The 19,391-nt window shown below is 43.2% G+C and overlaps 1 protein-coding gene and 1 long non-coding RNA gene across 7 annotated transcripts in view; one reads left to right on the top strand and one right to left on the bottom strand.

Annotated features, from left to right (window-relative positions):
- The window catches only part of LOC118356830, a 33,646-nt gene extending 14,979 nt beyond the window's left edge, over positions 1-18,667 (bottom strand). Inside the window, exon 1 of the long non-coding RNA XR_004819977.1 lies at positions 18,572-18,667. This is a non-coding gene — a long non-coding RNA (uncharacterized LOC118356830). The remainder of the gene's footprint in view (positions 1-18,571) is intronic.
- Positions 1-18,965, top strand: part of CLYBL (citramalyl-CoA lyase) — a 248,137-nt gene extending 229,172 nt beyond the window's left edge. For 2 of the 6 annotated variants that reach the window (XM_027590129.2, XM_027590123.2), the window contains one exon: positions 14,664-15,306. In XM_027590129.2, the coding sequence (XP_027445930.1) occupies positions 14,664-14,759 (96 nt within the window). In that variant the 3' untranslated portion in view covers positions 14,760-15,306. Of the gene's footprint in view, positions 1-14,663; positions 15,307-15,929; positions 16,043-18,667 lie in introns of those variants that run through there. The other 4 variants (XM_027590127.2, XM_027590128.1, XM_027590124.1 and 1 more) reach the window with 3 other exon arrangements.
- Positions 18,966-19,391: the final 426 nt, after the last annotated feature.

Genomic DNA, 19,391 nt, shown 5'->3' with positions numbered 1-19,391 from the left:
TGATGCTTGTGACTGCTTTGTTTCAGGAAACTATAGATATTTACAGGCAAAAGCATTTTTCCTGGCACAATAGTCCCCTCTAGTAAGAATTAGGCTATAGATTGACACTAGGGACTCAAAGTCATCTTCTCTTATTAAAATCTGTTGGAAAAAGCTTAAACATTTCCCATACTCTATGCTCCTATTTTAATTCCCATAAGCTAAAATATGTCAAACTTAGCCGACATCTGTTGTGAGATATATACCCGCAATATTCATCAAACTTGAGTTTTTCTCCAGTCCTTCCAGAAAAATATATTTTGAGATACAACCTGTATGTCATTAGTAATTGTAGCTTCAAATTATTTGGTAGAAACTTTAGCCAGGATAAATCACTTCCCATGTGATTTATTTTAAACCTATAGAAGATTTTCTTCAAGGTTAATTTTATTTATCATCTTTTCCATAACAGTGGTAATGCCACTATTTGAAAATTCTCCATTCAGAACTGAATTTATTATTGCTTCTTAAAAATGGGATTTTTTACAGTTCTTTTTTTATCAACTTAAAATTGTGTAGAGTACGAAAATTGGGTAACTGAAATAAAAACATCTCAAGCAAATATTTAGTTAATATTACTATGTATATATCAATGGAAACTATAACTTACATATAAGTACATATAAATATTTATGCAATATATATACATTCATGTATTATGATACAGTATATTTTTTCAAGTCTCTATTACAAACTCAGTGCTCATTTTTGCTCTTTTTGTATTCATTTCTTCTTGGGCAAAAATGACAGCTAAAGGAAATGATTGATCGGTAATCCTAAGATATCTTAATATAAGAATTTAGCATTTCTTTCTGTGTGGAGACTCTAACGAAAAATGTGAAAGAATAGCAAAGTATATTCCTGTTTTCTGCAGTATCTGACTATAAATACAGCTTTGCTTCATTTTCAGTTTTAGTCATATCATTCTAATTTGGTTTTGGAATGATTTCGTTTAACTTTTTCAATATTTTTCATTTGTTAGAGCTTCACAAGCTAGCTAAAAACCAAGGAACGGGAAATGTTCATCTTTAAAATCTAGGTTCAATTAACAATTATAAAGGTCAAAAACAAGGTCACACCTTGACATAACAACTGTAAATATCCCTGAAACATTCTAATTTCACTCGTGAGAAAACCATAGAGCAAATTAATAAGTTGACATTAATAAGCAAATCCTCTACTGGAATATAAACTGGGAATTTATATCTTAATAAAGAAAGAGGAGCTTTTTTCCCTCATGTAAGTCTTTTCATCTAGGGAATTACAAAGAATAATAACCATCCCCCCAAGTATTGAAAGCAAATTATTTTCATAGGTATCTGATTGCTGCTCATACACCTTTCATTTGTGTTTCCAAATGCAGGGCTTTACAAAAGAAATACTGTTTGGGCCAGATGGCCTTCTAGAAGGCTCCCTGAGAGAACTCAGAAGTCTCTCTAGCCAAAAATATTGTTTCCGCTTATTCAAGTGCCAGCAATCCCACTGCCACTCTTTCACGCAGATCAAATAAACCATCTAAAGATTTGGTTGTTGTCTTTGTCTGCTGAAAGGGTTGATTCCACTAATAGACAACAATGTACCCTCCCACACCCAAGCATCCCACCACCCACAGCCTTTCCCCCCTTTATTTGTAAGTAGGAATACTAAAATCAGAACCGAGCGATTTCTAGTGAAAATGAAAACTGAAGGGACACAACTCTACTTTTGAGATGCTCAGTTATTACATTTCCCCCTTTATTTCCTTGTTCACAATATTTTTAGAACGATAGGCCATAATTTTGACTTTAAAAAGTCAAATTCGTTAAAAAGCTGAGAGTCTGCCAATGAGGACTTCAAGGTTGATCTGATTAGCAACAAATCTCAGATTTCTAAACATTTAAACTAAGGCAATACAATTCTAGTGCTGATACATCCTATTTCACATAGTTTTAGTGGCAAATGGTTCAGTATTAGAAGATAAGAAATTGTATACGTAGGTTAAATCTGATGTTTTCTAAAGTTGTTTGCTTCGTCCTTAATTTATAACACGCTCTTAGGGATATTTTAATCAAAGTATTTCTATTCTGATTTATATTCTCAGGATATTAGTTTGCTCAATTCCAATTAAAAATGTAATTCTTTTAGTTGGATAAAATCTCAGAAATCTTCCAGTTAAATCCTTTCAGTTTACAGCTTAAGACACTGAGACTCAAGAAGGGTTTAGAAGTTACCTGCGGTCACTCACAGCCAAGGTGGTGATATGCTTACCAGCATTCAGGGCTAACTTTGTAAACAAAGGTATGAACAGTTAGCATAAATGTGGTTTCACTTGGGTCACAGTAAACCCCACACTAATGACCAACACCAGATAGAGCCTTAAAACTGTTCCGTCACAAACAAAATGTGAATTTGGTTAGTTCAGATTAGTATCTTTCCCTTAGTCATACACTTTTTTTCCTTGCATGAGCAGGAACTGATGAGGGAAAGAGCAGAGTATCTGTGTGCCTTCCCAACCCTCCCAGCTATTACTCCGCACGTCGCACCCTCCTTCTCAATTCTGTCCTGCCCCAGAAAGACTCCTTGGCTCTGATTCCTGCACACCCTGCTCTGTTTTATGAGTCATCATCCGTTCTATCTCCCCGCGTAGATTGGAAACTCTCCGAGCTAGACTGGGAGCCTTTGGCAAAAACACCGTATCTAGCCCCGAGCTCCGTTTCATCTCCCTTGAAGGACAGGTTTCCTAAAGTCCTGTGTCTCACTTAACACCTGTGGTTGCACAAACACACCATGGCTTTCAGGGTCTTTCACAGCAAGATCGAAACACGGGCCATGAAAGGATGGTTTTACCCTTTGGACATCTTCTCTCTTTTTTCCTCATAAGAGTATTTCTCCCTTTTTGTGTGTGTGGGTCTGGATGTGTGTTTCTCTGTATGGCTTTTACTGTTCCTTCCTCGTTTTCCTTTCCAGGAGTCCTTACTTGTTTCCTCTGTATCTTCCTTTCCTCTCATGTCATCTCTACACCCCACCCCAGCCGTTGCCTTCTCTCCTTTAGCCGGTTATAGGAAGTTCAGAGCATTCTTTGAATTTTTTGTTGTACTTATCAAAGAATTTTGTAATTCTTTTTATATTAAAAGGAGGCAAATGGGATTCTTATTTTATTAAAAAATATAAATCAAGAGTTTCCATAATTCTTTTCTTTTTCCATTTTAGGTTAGTGGGCCTGAATGAAAAGAAAGTAGGGAAATTTCTCACCACTCCCCTAGAGAGTAAGGAATTCGGTCTACTGAATCACATACGTCCCCACAGCATCTTGGACAGAAATAGGTATACAATATGCATTTAGTAAATACCATTTGGCTAACTGGTTTCTAAATTTCTGACAGTGTCAGAAAGAAATTACTCGCTCTACGTTTAACAGTTAAAACACTTTTGTTTCCTTCTAGAATAATTGAAAAAATATTTTCACCAATTATTTTATCATTGTTCATCAGTTACATTTTAATAAATGTTTACAATTTAAAGTGACTTTGAGCTAATGTTAGTTCATTTAGATGTGTTTTCCAAAGAAAGAATAAGCCTATGGTGTATAAAATAGAAGACGTTTAACATTATTGCTCTTAGCTGCAAGCTGCTTTAAAATGACTTACATTCTCTGCTTTTCTCATAGGCAATACCGGCTTAAATTAGACATGAAATATTCTAAATTAAATAAAAATGTTTACACATTTAACTCGATGTTAAAAATATTTTCTTTTTTTTTTAATTAATTTATTTGACAGAGAGAGACACAGTGAGAAGAGAGAACACAAGCAGGGGGAGTGGGAGAGGGAGAAGCAGGCTTCCCGAGGAGCAGGGAGCCCGATGCGGGGCTCGATCCCAGGACCCTGGGATCATGATGTGAGCCAAAGGCAGACACTTAACAACTGAGCCACCCAGGCACCCCAAAAATATTTTCAAATAAGATTTCTGGTTTAAAAAAATCTGAGTGGAAGGTGATAGCTGCAGAACTCTAAACAATCAACCAATTATACACTTAACAATGGGCAAATTTTATGGTATGCAAATTATACCTCAGTAAAGCTATAAAAAAAAAAAACCCAGAAAATTAAGTACAACATCTAATGTGCTAGCAAATGTGGAAACTCCTTTAAATTGCAATATGCTTATAAATCCAATTGTTTCACCTCAGCAGGTAGCTTTCCACATGGCATGCGTTTTCCAAATCCCCTTACCAAAAGATATTTAAAATAAAGACTTGTCTGTCCCTACCTGATCGTTCTGCCTGAATATTTTTAAAGATAAATCTTGCAGCCTACATTTCATGGGCTCTGAGAAGAACTTTCAAAACAAAGGCACCTTTGGTTTCCCCTGTCCGTTTGTAAAGTAAGGATGGCTCTGATCCACTGAGACCCTCCATCTGGGCAAGTAGACAACTCAGGACTGGTCACATGTTAACATAATTGACCCAAACATTCACCTCTGCTCTCCTCCCTACTGTCCAGCCACCTCCGTCTTCCCTGCCAAATTCATCCTTCAAGCCTTCCACTGTTCCTTCTTTTCTCTTTCCACTTCCTAAAACTGTTCATAAAGTCCCCAAATAATCTTACCAGTAGATAACACAAGTGTTTCTATTTTCTGTGCAGAACTAAAGCTAAATGATTTCATGCTTCCTTTTTAAAAAGCAAAATGTTAATGAATGTCATTTTACATTCACTCTTATTTCCATATCCCAAGGAATTTCCTCCTTTTTATAAACGCATCAGGCCATGTGTCTTCGCTAGTACTCTTCATTCTCCTGCTCTCTCTTGCTGGAAACACTGTCTTTCTGTTTTACCACCTCCTCCAGTGTAAGCGATGTTCCCAATTTCAGATCACCTGCCTTTGACTGGTATCTCCTCAGCTGATATTTTAAGTTTTTAAATTCTTTTAAATGTATTTGTCTTCAAATACTGATGCTGTGTCAAATTATATATAGCATCTGATTCTAGTTTCTTAAGGGGACAGTTCAATCTATGATTTATAGTTTAGAGGGGGCAGGAAGCTTTAGGCATGAGTTGGCCTCTACTCATTGCATCTTCAAGAATGTTGATGTCCCGGGGCGCCTGGGTAGCTCAGTCGTTAAGCATCCGCCTCCGGCTCAGGTCATGATCCCAGGAGCCTGGGATCGAGCCCCGCGTGGGGCTCCCTGCTCGGCGGGAAGCCTGCTTGTCCCTCTCCCACTCCCCCTGCTTGTGTTCCCTCTCTCAATCTCTCTCTCTCTGGCAAATAAATAAGTAAAATCTTAAAAAAAAAAAAAAAAAAAAGAATGTTGATGTCCCTCAGAACCCTTCAAGCTACTCTGAAATCATAAAATCCTGTTACAATTCAAATACTGTGCTTCTCACTGCACCTTTCTGTGATAAATGGAATTAAATTCTGTCTGGCTGACACCAGCACTGGTGGTAACAACAGTGATGGTGCTGGTGGTGACAGCAGTCCGTGTCAGGGGACACAGTCACGGCGGTGGCGACAGCAAGGGTAGTGGGGATACCAGTTGCAGGTCCCATGGACTGACAGCCTGTTCAGTGACAGGCCGTTGCATACACTAATTTAATGCTCACAGCAATTCTGAAAGGGAGGGATTTTCATCCCCATTTTACAGGTGAAGAAACCGAGGTTCAGGAAAGTATAGCGTTGTTTGCTATGGATCACACACAGCTAAGAAAAAGCAGAGCTTGGATTCAAGGTATAGCCGACCTCAAAGGCCATATTCCTAACCTCTGCCTCAAGGTGCCTTAAATGGGAGAACCCAGAGAAGCAAGAGCCTTTCTCTGTATGTATCTGTGTGCACTTTTTGTTTCAGCTGCAAGCTACAGAATACCACTCAGAATGCGCACCCTAGAGAGTTGTCCGTTTCTGTTGGGTGGAAAGTCACAGAGGGGCTGCCCGGACAGGTGATCTTTGCTGTCCTCTTGGGCCACACTGACTTCGCCAGGAGAACTGCCCGCACCAGGGCCCTGCCTTTCATACCCCGTTGATGGTTCTGTGCTCTGAGTTCTTATAGTCAGAGAACTACAGGGGAAAAGATGGGAAGGATAAGAAGGGAGCTTCTTCAGGTTTTTTCACCCTTCAGAAATTGGAAAATAAATCTGATAGGCTGTCCAGGATGCAGGATTCCCCACACCCCACACCCCTTCTGAGGCCATGTCTGAGGGGCCTTCCCAAACAGTTCAACAGGCCTGAGTGGTCACTGCATTCCCCAGTTTGGTGCAAAAGTAACCCCCATTCGGATATTCCAAGTATTACATTCTCAGGAATCATTTAAAGGGCTTCCCCATCAAAGGCCATGTAACATCATCTGTCAGAATTTCAGTGCTAGTAGTAACAATACATCAGCCCAATGTGAATTGTTGACCGTGCGGAATGGCTTCAGTCGAACTTGTAGAAATTCATATAGAGCTACATTAGCACTTGAAATTCTCTGGCCATAGCAGTAATTGGCTATTGAATTTTAATTCAAAGTATTATTAAAATACCTATCAACTGATCACTACAACTTAAGTGTTAAAGTAAGAAAAATGTGTTCCCTATTTCCCAAGTCTTCAGAAATATTCATTTACTCTCTTAATGGCAATTTAAAAAAATGTTGATCTATAAAGCAGAGGGTTCCTGATACTCAGAAGCATATACAAGGATCAAATGTCACCGCCCCCGGTCCTTACATATGCTTTGGGCATTTTGAGGACTTAAAATGTCATTCACATATTTATTATTGATTTTCTTCTCACTGAAAATATCCTTCAGTATTTCTGATATCATAATTATAGTAAAAGCTGTCAAGTGGAAACTCAGGATGGAAGCATGTCATATTTCAGTTGTTCCCGAATTCATTTATTAAAATTACACTTTCAGGGCACCTGGGTGGCTCAGTTGGTTGAGTGTCCAACTCTTGATTTCAGCTCAGGTGGTGACCTCAGGGTTATGAGATGGAGCCCTGCGTTGGGCTCCACGCTCAGCACAGTCTGCTTCTCCCTCTCCCTCTGCTCCTTCCCTGCCCCCTGTGCTCACTCACTCTCTCTCTCTCTCTCAAATAAATAAAATCTTAAACAATAAAGTGAAATAAAATTACATTTTCACATATTTGCTTATCTGCACCTTACCTACATATCATTTTTTTCAGCCTCATCCTAAGTAATAATACCTCTGAAGTAACAGTTTAGATATGGTAGTTATTTTTTGTAAATCACATCAAAATAAAATTTTTAAGTATACAATATCATGTAAAATAAATATATATTTTTTAAAAGTGTTATATTTAGGGGCGCCTGGGTGGCTCCGTCGTTAAGCGTCTGCCTTCGGCTCAGGTCATGGTCCCGGGGTCCTGGGATCGAGCCCCGCGTCGGGCTCCCTGCTCCGCGGGAAGCCTGCCTGTCCCTCCCCCACTCCCCCTGCTCGTGTTCCCTCTCTCGCTGTCTTTCTCTGTCAAATAAGTCAATAAAATCTTTCAAAAATAAAAATAGTGTTATATTTAAATATTTTTCTGTAATCATCTCAGCACTGCTACCAGTCATACTCTGGAGTACACCAAACAGGGGAAAGAGTTTGGGATTTGGGGTGATGAACCTTAGATTCTAGTCCTATCCTTCCCGTAAGTTCCTTTAAAAAGGTTAACTAAATCTGAACTGCAGTTTTTGCATCCGTAAAACAGAAATTACCATGCCCTGCCTCCTGCAAGTAAGAAGATGTCTTTGAAATGTTTTGTAAAATCATAAAGTAGTATCAGCTGAATCTCTTTTTTTGGCAATGGGTCTTACTAATAAGATTGCACCTCTCCAATTTTCAGTTTGGAAATAAATATTCCAGGCCTTACCAAGGTCTATAGCTAACTAGAGCCTAGGCTATAGTTGCTGAGAGAATCCATATTTCCTCCTCAAGGGAGAATGAACATCCATCCCTCCCCCTGGTGCCCAGGTCAACCCATCTTTGATGGTCCCACTCAGAAGCAAAGCTGGACCGGGCCAGCTCTTAGCTTCTCCATTGTTGGATCCCCAGAGCACCCTTAGACAGAGGGAGAATGCCCAGAATAAAGGAAAGGAAACGGGTGGTTCAACCTCTTCCCCTCAAGGTCCAGGAAGGAGCAAGTGGTGGGTCCACCGGGGCATGCAACAAGAACAGAGGGACTCCGGTGGGTTCCAGTCCAGCTTCATCAAGCAGAAGCTAAGTCCTTCCTGCATAAGGAAAGTCAAGCAGCTAATGAGTAACACAACCAGCAATCATCCATCGTAATATAGGCTGGATCAGGCTCCCTTTCCTTAGATCCTAGAGAATCCCATTCAGCCATAGACCGATGCAGTATCTCATACTGTGATCCTTTCGTTTGCTTGATCTATTGAATCACTGGTGACCAGAGGCATGGAGGGCTCCTGCAGAACAGAGAAGGTCACCCTCACTGGTGTGTCTCTATGTGCTGTTCCCATATCCCCCACCACTCTCCTGTTCCTTTGGCATCCCTGACCTTCTAAACCTGACTTTAAATGTAACTGTTCCTCAAAGCCCTTCCCTAGCCAAACCACCTCCATTTTGATGGCCCTGTTTCTCTGTAGCTCCTCAGTCCTTAAGCACCACAAATATGACAGACTTGCTTGCACTTTAACTGTTACATCACTTGCAGGAGTTAACCTGACCCCAACCCAGCATCACATTTGTTAGGGACAGTCACCGTGTCCTACTGGAGGCTCAGCAAGTGTTAGCCAACTGACCAGTGAGTATTACCAGACCAGGGAAAGATCAAGTGGCACAGCAGGATGCTTGCAGAATGGGGAGGAGCTAGGTAAGACAGCATCTTCCCAAACCACTCTCCCCTCAGGCACCCAACTCGAGCCCCGCAACAGAGCCAGGCTCCACTCCAAACCGTGTTTTGAGTACTGGGTTCTGGGCAAAGATCTATGAGACCCTTCCTCAAGAGTCTCACAGCTTAGTGAGAAAGAGAGCAGTGTAAACAAATCATTACAATGGAGGGTGACAAGGGCTGTAATGGGAGGCTGTTCAGGGAAAGGAAGAAGAGGGGCGCCTGGCTGGCTCAGCAGAGCATGTGACTCTTTTTTTTTTTTTTTAAGCTCTATGCCCAATATGGGGTTTGAGCTCACGACCCCGAGATTAAGAGTTGCACACTCTACCAACTGAGCCAGCCAGGCGCCCGGAGCATGTGACTCTTGATCTCAGGGTCGTGAGTTCAAGCCCCATATTAGGCATGGAGTTTACTTTAAAAAAAAAAAAGGAAAAAAGGAAGGAGAATTCAGCCCTACCAGGGAATTCTAGAAACACTTCATAGACCTGACATCTGACATTTTGAAGGATGAGGATTTTACAGGACAGACAGGGAAAGGTCCTTGAAAGCAGAGAACAGAGCATCAGGGAGAGGTACAGAAGAGTGTGAGTGGGTGTGGATGTGGGTGAACTGGCAGGGGACAAAGCTGAGACTAGCGGTAGGGTCGGTCTTCTCATGGGGAGTCCTGGGATCCCTGCTTAGGAGATTGCACTTGATTTTGTAAGTCCAGAGGGAGCCAAAGCCAGGTTTAAGCAAATGGATGATCCTATCCAGTGTTTTAGAAAGATCACAACAAGATCCCAATTAGGAAGGTGCAACTCCCCAGTCAGCGTCCCAGCAATTTCTCAGTGAGACCTTCCCACTGAGCTGTGGGTACCTGGCACCCAAACTAACATCCTTAAAAGGAATGTCATAACCAAATCATGGGGTGACCAAGGGCTATCCTAGGGCCTGTCCAAGGACTCTCCAGGGTGATAGGGTGAGAAATGAAAAAGACAGAAGAACGAAAGTGTCCATCAGAATACCTCAGTGAAGGATCATCACCCCTCCCCCTTTTTGAGGAGTAGGGAGGAGCAGCTGATTTTGTGAGTAGGAACAGCTCATCACAGGCCATGCTGGGCCTGCAAGATTTGAGCAAATAAAGGGCACAGCCAAGAAGATCCTGAAGAGAAATTTCATAACGGCCAATGCTGACAAAAGTTTTAGGAATTCACTGGGAACTGCTGTGAGGCAAATGTTTCACTGGGCAGGACTATGACAGCTGTACTCAAGCATTATCATTTGGGCCGACAGCGCACCGCCGTCACTGGAATGCCCGAGAGAACCCCCCCGAGTGCTCAGAGACGTGATTTGAAAATGAAAGTGAGTAGGGAAAGAATTAGATCCATTCGTGTTTCTAGTAAATTACCCTTTTAGTACTCTAGAGAAAAAGTTCTCAAGTATTAAGTGCCAGAGATGCAATATACATGTGATATATATGATACATAACATTCCTCGAAATGTTTCCTGTGGATGATTACTGTTATCATCACGGCCACCCCCGTCATCACTCCTTTTGCTATTAAACTGTAAGTTAGACTCACCCCTATGAAGAACTTCCGGGTCTGGCAGAATTCATTTTTATCTCGATGCTTGTCTTAGCAACGGGCAATGAGCGAGTTGTTAGAAAAACCCTAGCCTGAGAGTACTTGTTTCCTTTGCTGTACAGATAACACCTATGCTAAGGTGGTGTTGCCCTTCACTTCCAGGAGTCTGAAACCCTAACCATGTGTATAGTAAAATGTGCCAAAGTGATTGACCAGGGATTTACTACAGGTAACTCGATAGGCAACTGTTGAATAAGAGCCCATTGCGCACAGAACTCCATGGCAAGTCTAGCCGGGAATGCATGATATGTGCTAGGGACACAGTATCACCTCCACGTGAAGTGTGTGAATGGGCAAGAGTGAACCTGAGTGCACAAGAAGGGCACTCATTTCAGACCCTCAGATCTCTCTGTGCCCATCATGCTGGCCGTTTTCCTGATTCTTGTTGCATTTTATGTTCCTGTCTCCTCCAGCACAGGCTCCTTGAGGGCAGGGATCAGGTCGGATCCATATCAAAGTCAGCCTAATTATTTCTAAGCAGGGGAGCTAAAACACAGCACTTCTGCAACTTGAATGTGCTTTAGAATCCTGAGATGATTCCTGGCCAAGCCTCCACCCCCAGCCTTCTGTGTCACACCATATAGGATGGGGCCCTATATGCATTTTAACAAGCCACATCCCCTACCATCCCCCTCAGATGGATTCTGATCCAGTTGGTCAGGAAACCCACTCAGAAAACACTTTTCAATCTAGGAGCGCCTGGGTGGCTCGGTCAAGCATCTGCCTTTGGATTAGGTCATGATCCCAGGTTCTTGGGATGGAGCCCCCCCATTGGGCTCCCTGCTCAGCAGGGAGTCTGCTTCTCCCTCTCCCTCTCCCCCAGCTCATGCTCTCTCTCTCTCTCTCTCAAATAAATAAATAAAATCTTTAAAAGAAGAAGAAAAAAACACTTTTCAATCTATAAGCCTAGGGTATAAGCCTGGAGCACACCCTTCGGATCAGCTAGACCTAGCTTTTGTCCCAGTTCTACACCTTAGTAGCTACAGGGAAGGCATGTATCTGTTTCTTAGTTCCTTGTGCCCCAGTTCCCTCAGTTATAAAATGGGGATAGATACAAAACTTAACAGAAACAAAATAGAATGGTGGCTGCCAGGGGCTTCCTGAGAGGGGAATGGGGAGTAAGTTGTTTAATAGTACAGAGTTTCAGTTCTGCAGGATGAAAAATTTCTGGATATCTGTTGCATAACAATGCAAATATACTTAGCATTAGTAAAGTGTACATTTCAAAGTGGTTAAGGTGATAAATTTTATGTTATGTGTTTTTGCCACAATTAAAAGAAAAAGAATTTTTTAAAAGAAATTTTTAATAGGGTTGCATAATAGTATCTCCCTCGCAGTGTTCTTATGAGCGTTACATGAAATAAAGCTTGTCAAGTCTCTGGCTCAGTCACCGATCTAGCAACTGCTCAAAAAATTATAGCTATTATTATTGTGGTAGTCCTGGTTGTTAAGGTAGTTAACTATGAATAAGTTACTATTTAAAGGCATTTTAAACCAAATTATAGTCTGAATCTTCAAGCTGATGGAGGTTCTCTTTATTTTTTGAAATCGTGTGCCAATTTCTCAGGAAAGCACTGGGCTGTAAAATGGAAACTTATCTCTAATCATTCATTAAGGACTGTTTCAAACCCTCCCCACAAATCCAAGTAACATTTAACAGACTGCATTTTTACCAGATCCTGACCAACAGACCATTCACATTTCACATGTAGATCCTTATGTTAAAACCCCAGCCACATTATCGGTCTATATGTGAAAGCAGGAGGATATTCATATTAGGCGGTCTAATTCATAACACTAAGATCCTCAATTTGCAGAGATGAAGGAGACAACAAAAATGTGGAACTTTGTTTTTCAGCTTAGGCTTAATGAAGGAAGTCAAGTAAAATCTGCCACTGTAAAAGAAAGAAATGATCTCCATGAAATATTTTGCATCTTTGATGTGCACGTGGAACCCAAAGCAGATTTGGGAAACATGGCATAAACCCAAGGCCGTCATTTTGATTCTCTGTGCACCGTTTTGATTTCATGTGCATCTATTCTAATTTCGTCTCTCCAGCCTATTATTTAAACCTTAGCAGGACAGATGTGCTGTTTTACAGGGCCATAATCCACTTGGTACGCGGATAACCAGGAGGCCTTTGGTCTTCATCATTTACTCCAATAAGAAAACTAGACTATCGCCTCGTAAAACAGCGTGAGTCCCCCGCCCTGATTTCACATGCTATGCTAACCCACGGAACATCCTTGGAACTTCCAACTGAATTAATAAAATTCATCATGGTCACAGAGATGACCAAAATTCACTCTAGGCTGAATGAAATTAGGCAAAAGTCAATCTAGAAATATAATTGGTAAAAATCAGAGGGTTGGAAAATGACTTCAGGTACAGAATTTTAGGCCAGCACAGGTGCTCATATGAATCAGATTTATCATCCTAAGGCCGAGAAGGTTAGTTACCCACTGGTGAAAACTCTAATCCCAGTGGCTTTTAAATCTCTCTTGATTGAAAAATAAATTCTAGGGGCGCCTGGGTGGCTCAGGTGGTTGGGCATCTGCCTTCGGCTCAGGTCATGATCCTAGGGTCCTGGGATTGAGTCCCACATTGGGCTCCCTGCTCGGCGGGGAGCCTGCTTTGCCCTCTGCCTCTGCCTCTCTCTCTCTCTCTCTCTCTCTCTCTCTGACTCTCATGAATAAATAAATAAAACATTTAAAAAATAATTTAAAAAATAAATTCCAAAGTCATTACTAAGGATTCCCTGCCACTTTTTAAAATCTCCACCCTATGTGTAATTCTTGTAATTGTGGAAGATGAGGGTTTTCAGAGAGACCAGAAGCCCCATCCCAGAACTTCTGAGTAACGACAACATTGTCGAGAGGTGGTACTTGTGAAATCAGAAATGGGCGGCAGTATATGCAGATGGACCATCAGCAAGAACGATGATTGCTCCCATCCACCAGCATCCTTGCCAACAGGTGGAAGGAAGGAAAAGAAGAGCTGTGATTGTAAACAGCAAGAAGAAGTGATTAAAAGAATGTAAATAACCAGACATGAACTTCAGATTCGGGGTATACTGCCTTCCGTCCAGTTAATTTTTCTTTTTCTGATGCAGTAAAGACACTACCTCGTTACCTTAATATGGGGGTTTCTAATAAAGGCTTGAGGTTCCAATACCCAAGTATTAACTCCAGCTCTAACTTCTCCTAGTCACATACCTTGGAAAATCACTTAACTACCCTGGGCCTCAGTTTCCTCATCTAGAACAGGACGTAGATCACATGCACGTTCAATAAGTATTTGCAGAAGCTTAAAAGAAAATGTATCCGTAAAACAGGGATAAACTTGGAGATCTCAGAAATTCTTTCCAGACTCAACATTCAACAGACCTGTGACTTCTTAGTTACAGGCTCATGTCCCTTGTCATTCTAGTCCTCTTCTGCATGTCTACACCAACAGAGGAATCTCTTTTTTTATTATTATTATGTTATGTTAATCACCATACATTACATCGTTAGTTTTTGATGCAGTGTTCCATGATTCATTGTTTGCGTATAACACCCAGTGCTCCATGCAGAACGTGCCCTCTTTAATACCCATCACCAGGCTAACCCATCCCCCCACCCCCCTCCCCTCTAGAACCTTCAGTTTGTTTCTCAGAGTCCACAGTCTCTCATGGTTCGTCTCCCCCAGGGGAATCTCTTTTTATTAAGTACAGTTCTACCTTACATTTTCTCATCACATGGTAGTGTTACCCCTCAGTTATGTTACAAGAAGGAAGCATTTTGCCATTAAACTGATCATACAGTTATTTTTTCAAACAACAATTGGTGACCAGAGCATGTTACTATTTTTAAAGTTCTATGCAATATTTTAAAAACTATATAAGGAAGTATTTGCATTTCCTTCCATACTTGTTTTCTGCTTGATTTCAAGAGTTAAATGAACAGTTTCAAATACCTTCTGTGTGATGCTTTTCCCCTCCATTAAAATGCTGAAGGGTTTTTTCCCCCCCTCTTTAGGAGGAAAAAAGAAATCTTTCCCCTGTAATTTACTTTGGCTTTCTCAAAAGTTGGGTAGGAAAGTCAATATAATTCAGGTAGAATCTAAAATGTTCTTGTTGTACAAGTGTGCACAGAAAGGAAGCCTATAATTTCTGAACATTCTTTCAGGAAGTTTGTATTCTGTTTTCCAGGGAGCCTTTACTTTCCAAGGGAGTATGATCGACATGCCATTACTGAAGCAAGCCCAGAACATTGTTACGCTTGCCACATCCATCAAGGAAAAATGATCTGTTAAATGAAGCTCTCATCAGGTGGGCTGAACATATACAGTGGGTTTCTTAAAGACAAACCATAATACTCAAGGCAACTTGTTAGTATGCCAGATTGGAACCTTTCTCCCATTTACAGTTCATGTTAATCACAATTTTTGTGGGTGTATTATCTCACTGGCCAGTTATTCCTCTAAAAATGAACTTTCTCCTTTTTGATTCCAAGCTTAGGACTTTATTGCTCATTAATGTGTTAGAAATATGCACTTATGATTTCACAGGGCGATAAAATAGTGGAGAGAGATGGGCTGGGGGGATGTTAGGTCTTTAATGAAACAGATCTTTCTCGAATATGTCCGCTCCCTTCACGTTTCTCATGTTAGGTGTTTCCCACATTGTTCATTAGCCGACACTGTAAATAATTTTAAGGCCAGTCTTGTGCCTCAGTCGTTAAGCGTCTGCCCTGGGCTCCGGTCATGATCCCAGGGCCCTGGGATCGAGCCCCCCATCAGGCTCTCTGCTCAGCGGAGAGCCTGCTTCTCCCTCTCCCTCTGCCCCTGCTTGTGTTCCTTCTCTCGCTGTGTCTCTCTCTGTCAAAAAAATAAATAAAATCTTTAAAAAAAATAGTAGTTAAATGAAGGGGTTATGTTTATTTCACTAGAAATCTGATAAAACGAGAGATGGCATAGAAAACTTAAGTATCAGATAGCTTCTAAAAATAAATCTTCAAAGCTGATCACTCTTAACCTCCACCTCCCAAAATGAAACATCCATACATTTGAACCGGTAGATGAGAACTATGAAAGCCTTCATCCTGGGTGAATGCTTTGGGTCAACAGTGACCAGCAATTTAAAAAAAAAAAAATGTGCAGAAACACAAGAACATCCATTCTCTCCCTTAATTTCCCCATTTAACTGTTTGCCATTGAGGCCGCTTCCCCCCGTAAATGTATGGCCGTATGGCCGGGACAGGGCCCCCTCAGCAATAAACTTGTAGCCTCTAAGAAGACACAATGCGGCAGAGCTGGTGCATATGGTCCCCTGCGAGATTTGCATCACATTAGAGATGCTGCTGCAGGTCATATGGGCGGTGTGGTTAACGGGCTTAGTAAAGCTGTTTTGAAGAGGTTAACCCAGCTTGTAGTAAGGGTAAATAAACATAACAACCAGCCATTCTTCCCTATTCAGCATGTGCTCTTATACTGAAGGCTAAAGGGTATTGAAGCTGGGAAGGATCAACTTGTGTTTGCCAGAGGACGCCAATGAAATTTGAAACACCAACAATCAGAGATTTTGTTTCTGCTCCTCATTAAATCATGAGCTTTTGTGTTGAGACTCTGGACGACTGTTCTTTAAGAAATTAACAGAATGGGAAGTTTTAAACTCTACACCAACCTTTTCATGACCTACACAGCCGCAAAGCTGCTACTCTTAGACAGACACCGCAGGGAAGGCTGTTCTGTTTCTTTAAATTTGTAAATAGAAAACAGTTGTTTTTTTTATTTTCATTTTTCACCTCCTCCTACACCCTTGTTGTTTATTTCCTCCGTGGCCCCGACTGTATGGCCCAACCAGGGGTCTGCTCTGCCCCTGCTTCTTGCAGTTCCTACAGGAAGCCAGAGGGAAGTAGAGTTGAAGGTTATATACAAGGAGGGGCGCCATGGAACCCAAGCCGAGTGGGAGAGGCCCGCACACCGTCCCACAACCCCCCACCCACCCAGTGCACCGAAGGAAGGGGATGATTCAGTTCTGCCCGGAGGGCGGAAGGAACCAGATCCACACAGGACAGTTCTGGGGAAACACATTCTGGAAACACCAGCTAATAATCCCAAACCTGGGATCTGAGGCCACAGCCCTTGAACGGGGATGGGATGTGTTAAGCTGGGGTCCCGGCCTGCCTTGGGCAGGGGGGGGGGGTCTCCTCTCCTCTGTGCACCCCTCTCTCCAGCCCCTCCTGAGAGCACTGTCCCTCTTCACCTTGGCCATCCTGTGCTGCCCCCCGAGTTAGCAGAAAGGAAGGTGGGAGCTAGCCGCATCCTCACACGGAGCAGCCGGAAGGAGGAGGGCGGTATCTCAGCCAGTGTGGGAGGAAGCCTGGCCTCCAGTCGCACTGGGCTTTAGGCGGTCGGGGCGGCGGGCGGCGGGCGGCGGGCAGCGGTCATAGGACAAGCAGCGCCCCCCAGTAAGGTCTCTCTCCGGGTGGTGCTGAGAGCCGGGAGGTGGCTAGGACTCCCCACCCCCATCACCAACAGGCCCGTGGGTTCCTAGATCCCCTACAGTGTGGGACCGACTGGTCACCACACCTTTACCTGACCCCCAAATGTCACATTTATCATCGTCCTCGTAACCCTGTGTTCCCAATTATGGTAATATCATGAGATTAGGACCCACTAGAGCCAAAAATCTGGACCAGTCTGCTCTGGTCCCACTCTGAGCAGAAACCCTGAGCGAGGGCCCCCAGAAGAGGGTGTAGTTAGGGTCAGAGGTCCTGGGGCACTCCTCCAGTTGGCAGTGGACTACAAGAGGACCTCGCAGCCATCTGATTAATTAAAAACCATACCTGTTTATATTTTGTGTAGCTCATCACAAGCCGCTTCACCATATCACCCCCTTGTTATTAATTCTTGGGGGCTAAATTATGGGTAACACTATTAAAACATTATCAGAACTAATGAGAAACAATTACTTAGAAAATGAGCCAGGACAAGATTGAGTTGAGAACATCAGCGGTGATCACTGTAGATTAGTTTAATAAATCATCAGGTGCAGGGCAGGACTATGTATGCAAAGCCCTGTCACGGGAAAATGAAATTGAGATTTTTTTTTGCATAATTTTTTCATTAATCTCAATAGGACCCGTGTGGTGTAGATTGTTTTATTCCCCTAATACCTTGCCTGAGGGGGGGTGCCCAATAATGTCTTCATTGTTTTACTGAGGTCTTAATGACAATCTGTGACAACCTCATTTTAATGTATAGAGGATTATATCAAAACAATCATGTTTTATTGAAATGGTGAGGGGAGACTCCAGTGGAGTCAGGCACTGTCTGTGAGCACAAGTTGGGAATTTCCCCGGCATCTGGGTGCAGTTCCCTTCAGATTTTGAAGTACTGAACCGCCCGCTGCCCTCAGGTCCTCTCCTCCAGGGACAGGCTGGGAAAAGCTTCCTCAAGAAGACTTCACCGCCTCCTATTTGAATTTGAAAGTAGCCCGTTGCTTGCCATATTTTGCTGGGTAAATGGAACAGACCATGTAGGGTTTGTTTCCTTTTCTAAAATATACCTGTTATCATCTTTAACACATTAACCCCTAATAGTTCTGCCCTCCCTCCTCATTCGGGAAACTGACCTTCACTGGAGACGTTATATTTTCTAACTATGTCTTAAGAGGATAAAAAAGAACACATGCTTTTTAATTCGAAGGACATTCTGGTTTTATGGTTTCCGTTCATCTTGGAAAGCTAACTGTCGTCCGTTTTTAGTTTTCAGTTTTACCTCTAGTACTTGGAAGGCAATTGATCGTACAAAACAGGTTATAAGATTACCAGCAGGATCTTGTGCATATTAATGCCGGCGAGGGGCACCGAGCCGGTCTGTCACCGCGGAGTTTATGCCCCAGGCTCGGGGACACTGTCCTCCCAGCCCAGAGACCCTCCCCCGCGAGGTTTTCACATCGCAGTTTCGGGGGAAAGTGGAGGAAAGTAATTAGCAGAGCTCAACATTTAAATGTTAAAACTTTAATCTTCCTTTCCGCGCTTTATTTTAACTCGGCACGGGGGTGGGGGGCGAACAGAGCGAACAAAATGGCAATTAAAATACCTAACTTAGTACCTGAAAGCTTGCGCCGTGGTACCGGGCAGCTTTTTGCTGTCCTGTGATGATGGGTGATTGTGGATGTTTGGTGATGGTAGTTTGTTTACATTCCAGCAATTATTTGGCAGCATATTTCCTTCCGAATCGGTAAGAACTGCCAACGACATAAAGAAAGTGATGTGTGGGAAGAAACTGAAATCGTCGTTAGCGCCTTTTGTGGTCGTTTGCTGTCGATCCGACCCCGTTCCAGCTAAGCGGACTGAAGCCTGCAGAATTTTTATTTAAAAAAACAAAAAACAAAAAAACTGTTTACAAGTCTTGTAAAAGACAAGGGATTTGTCGCTCGCGCCCTTCCTTTTTGAAAGTTTTGTTTGTAAGTGAACGGCTCGGTGTTTGCTCCTTCCGACGGGAAGGGCTCGGCGAGCCCGGGCAGCGCGCCCCGTCGGGAGGACGTGCGCCCGCGGGGCCCGGACACGCGGAGTCCCGCGTCCCCCGCCGCCGGCACTTCCCGACGACCCAGGGCGGCCGGCGGCGCGCGAGGGCACCTGGACGCGGAGAGTGGAGGCCCCGGAGGCACCGCGCGCGCCCTCCGGAGGCGCGCCGTCCCTTCCCGGCGGGGCGCGGCCTGGGCCGGGGGAGCCCAGTGGGCCGGGACTGCGGGCCCCGCTCGTCCGCCCGCCCGCCCGCCCGCCCGCCGCGGGCCGCCCGGAGCCCGCGAGCCTGTCGCGCAGCCCCGCTGTAATGGTGGCAGATCAAAGGCTGCCCCGTGTCCCCGCGGAGCCCGGGACAATCCCGCGCCTTTGTGAGCTGTTGCTAGGAGCCCGAGAAACTAAGGGAA

This window comes from Zalophus californianus, chromosome 3 (genome assembly GCF_009762305.2).
Source record: "Zalophus californianus isolate mZalCal1 chromosome 3, mZalCal1.pri.v2, whole genome shotgun sequence".
Classification (NCBI taxonomy): Eukaryota; Metazoa; Chordata; class Mammalia; order Carnivora; family Otariidae; genus Zalophus; species Zalophus californianus.
The sequence above is the reverse complement of the archived record's forward strand: the minus strand, read 5'-3'. Positions and strand labels throughout refer to the sequence as shown.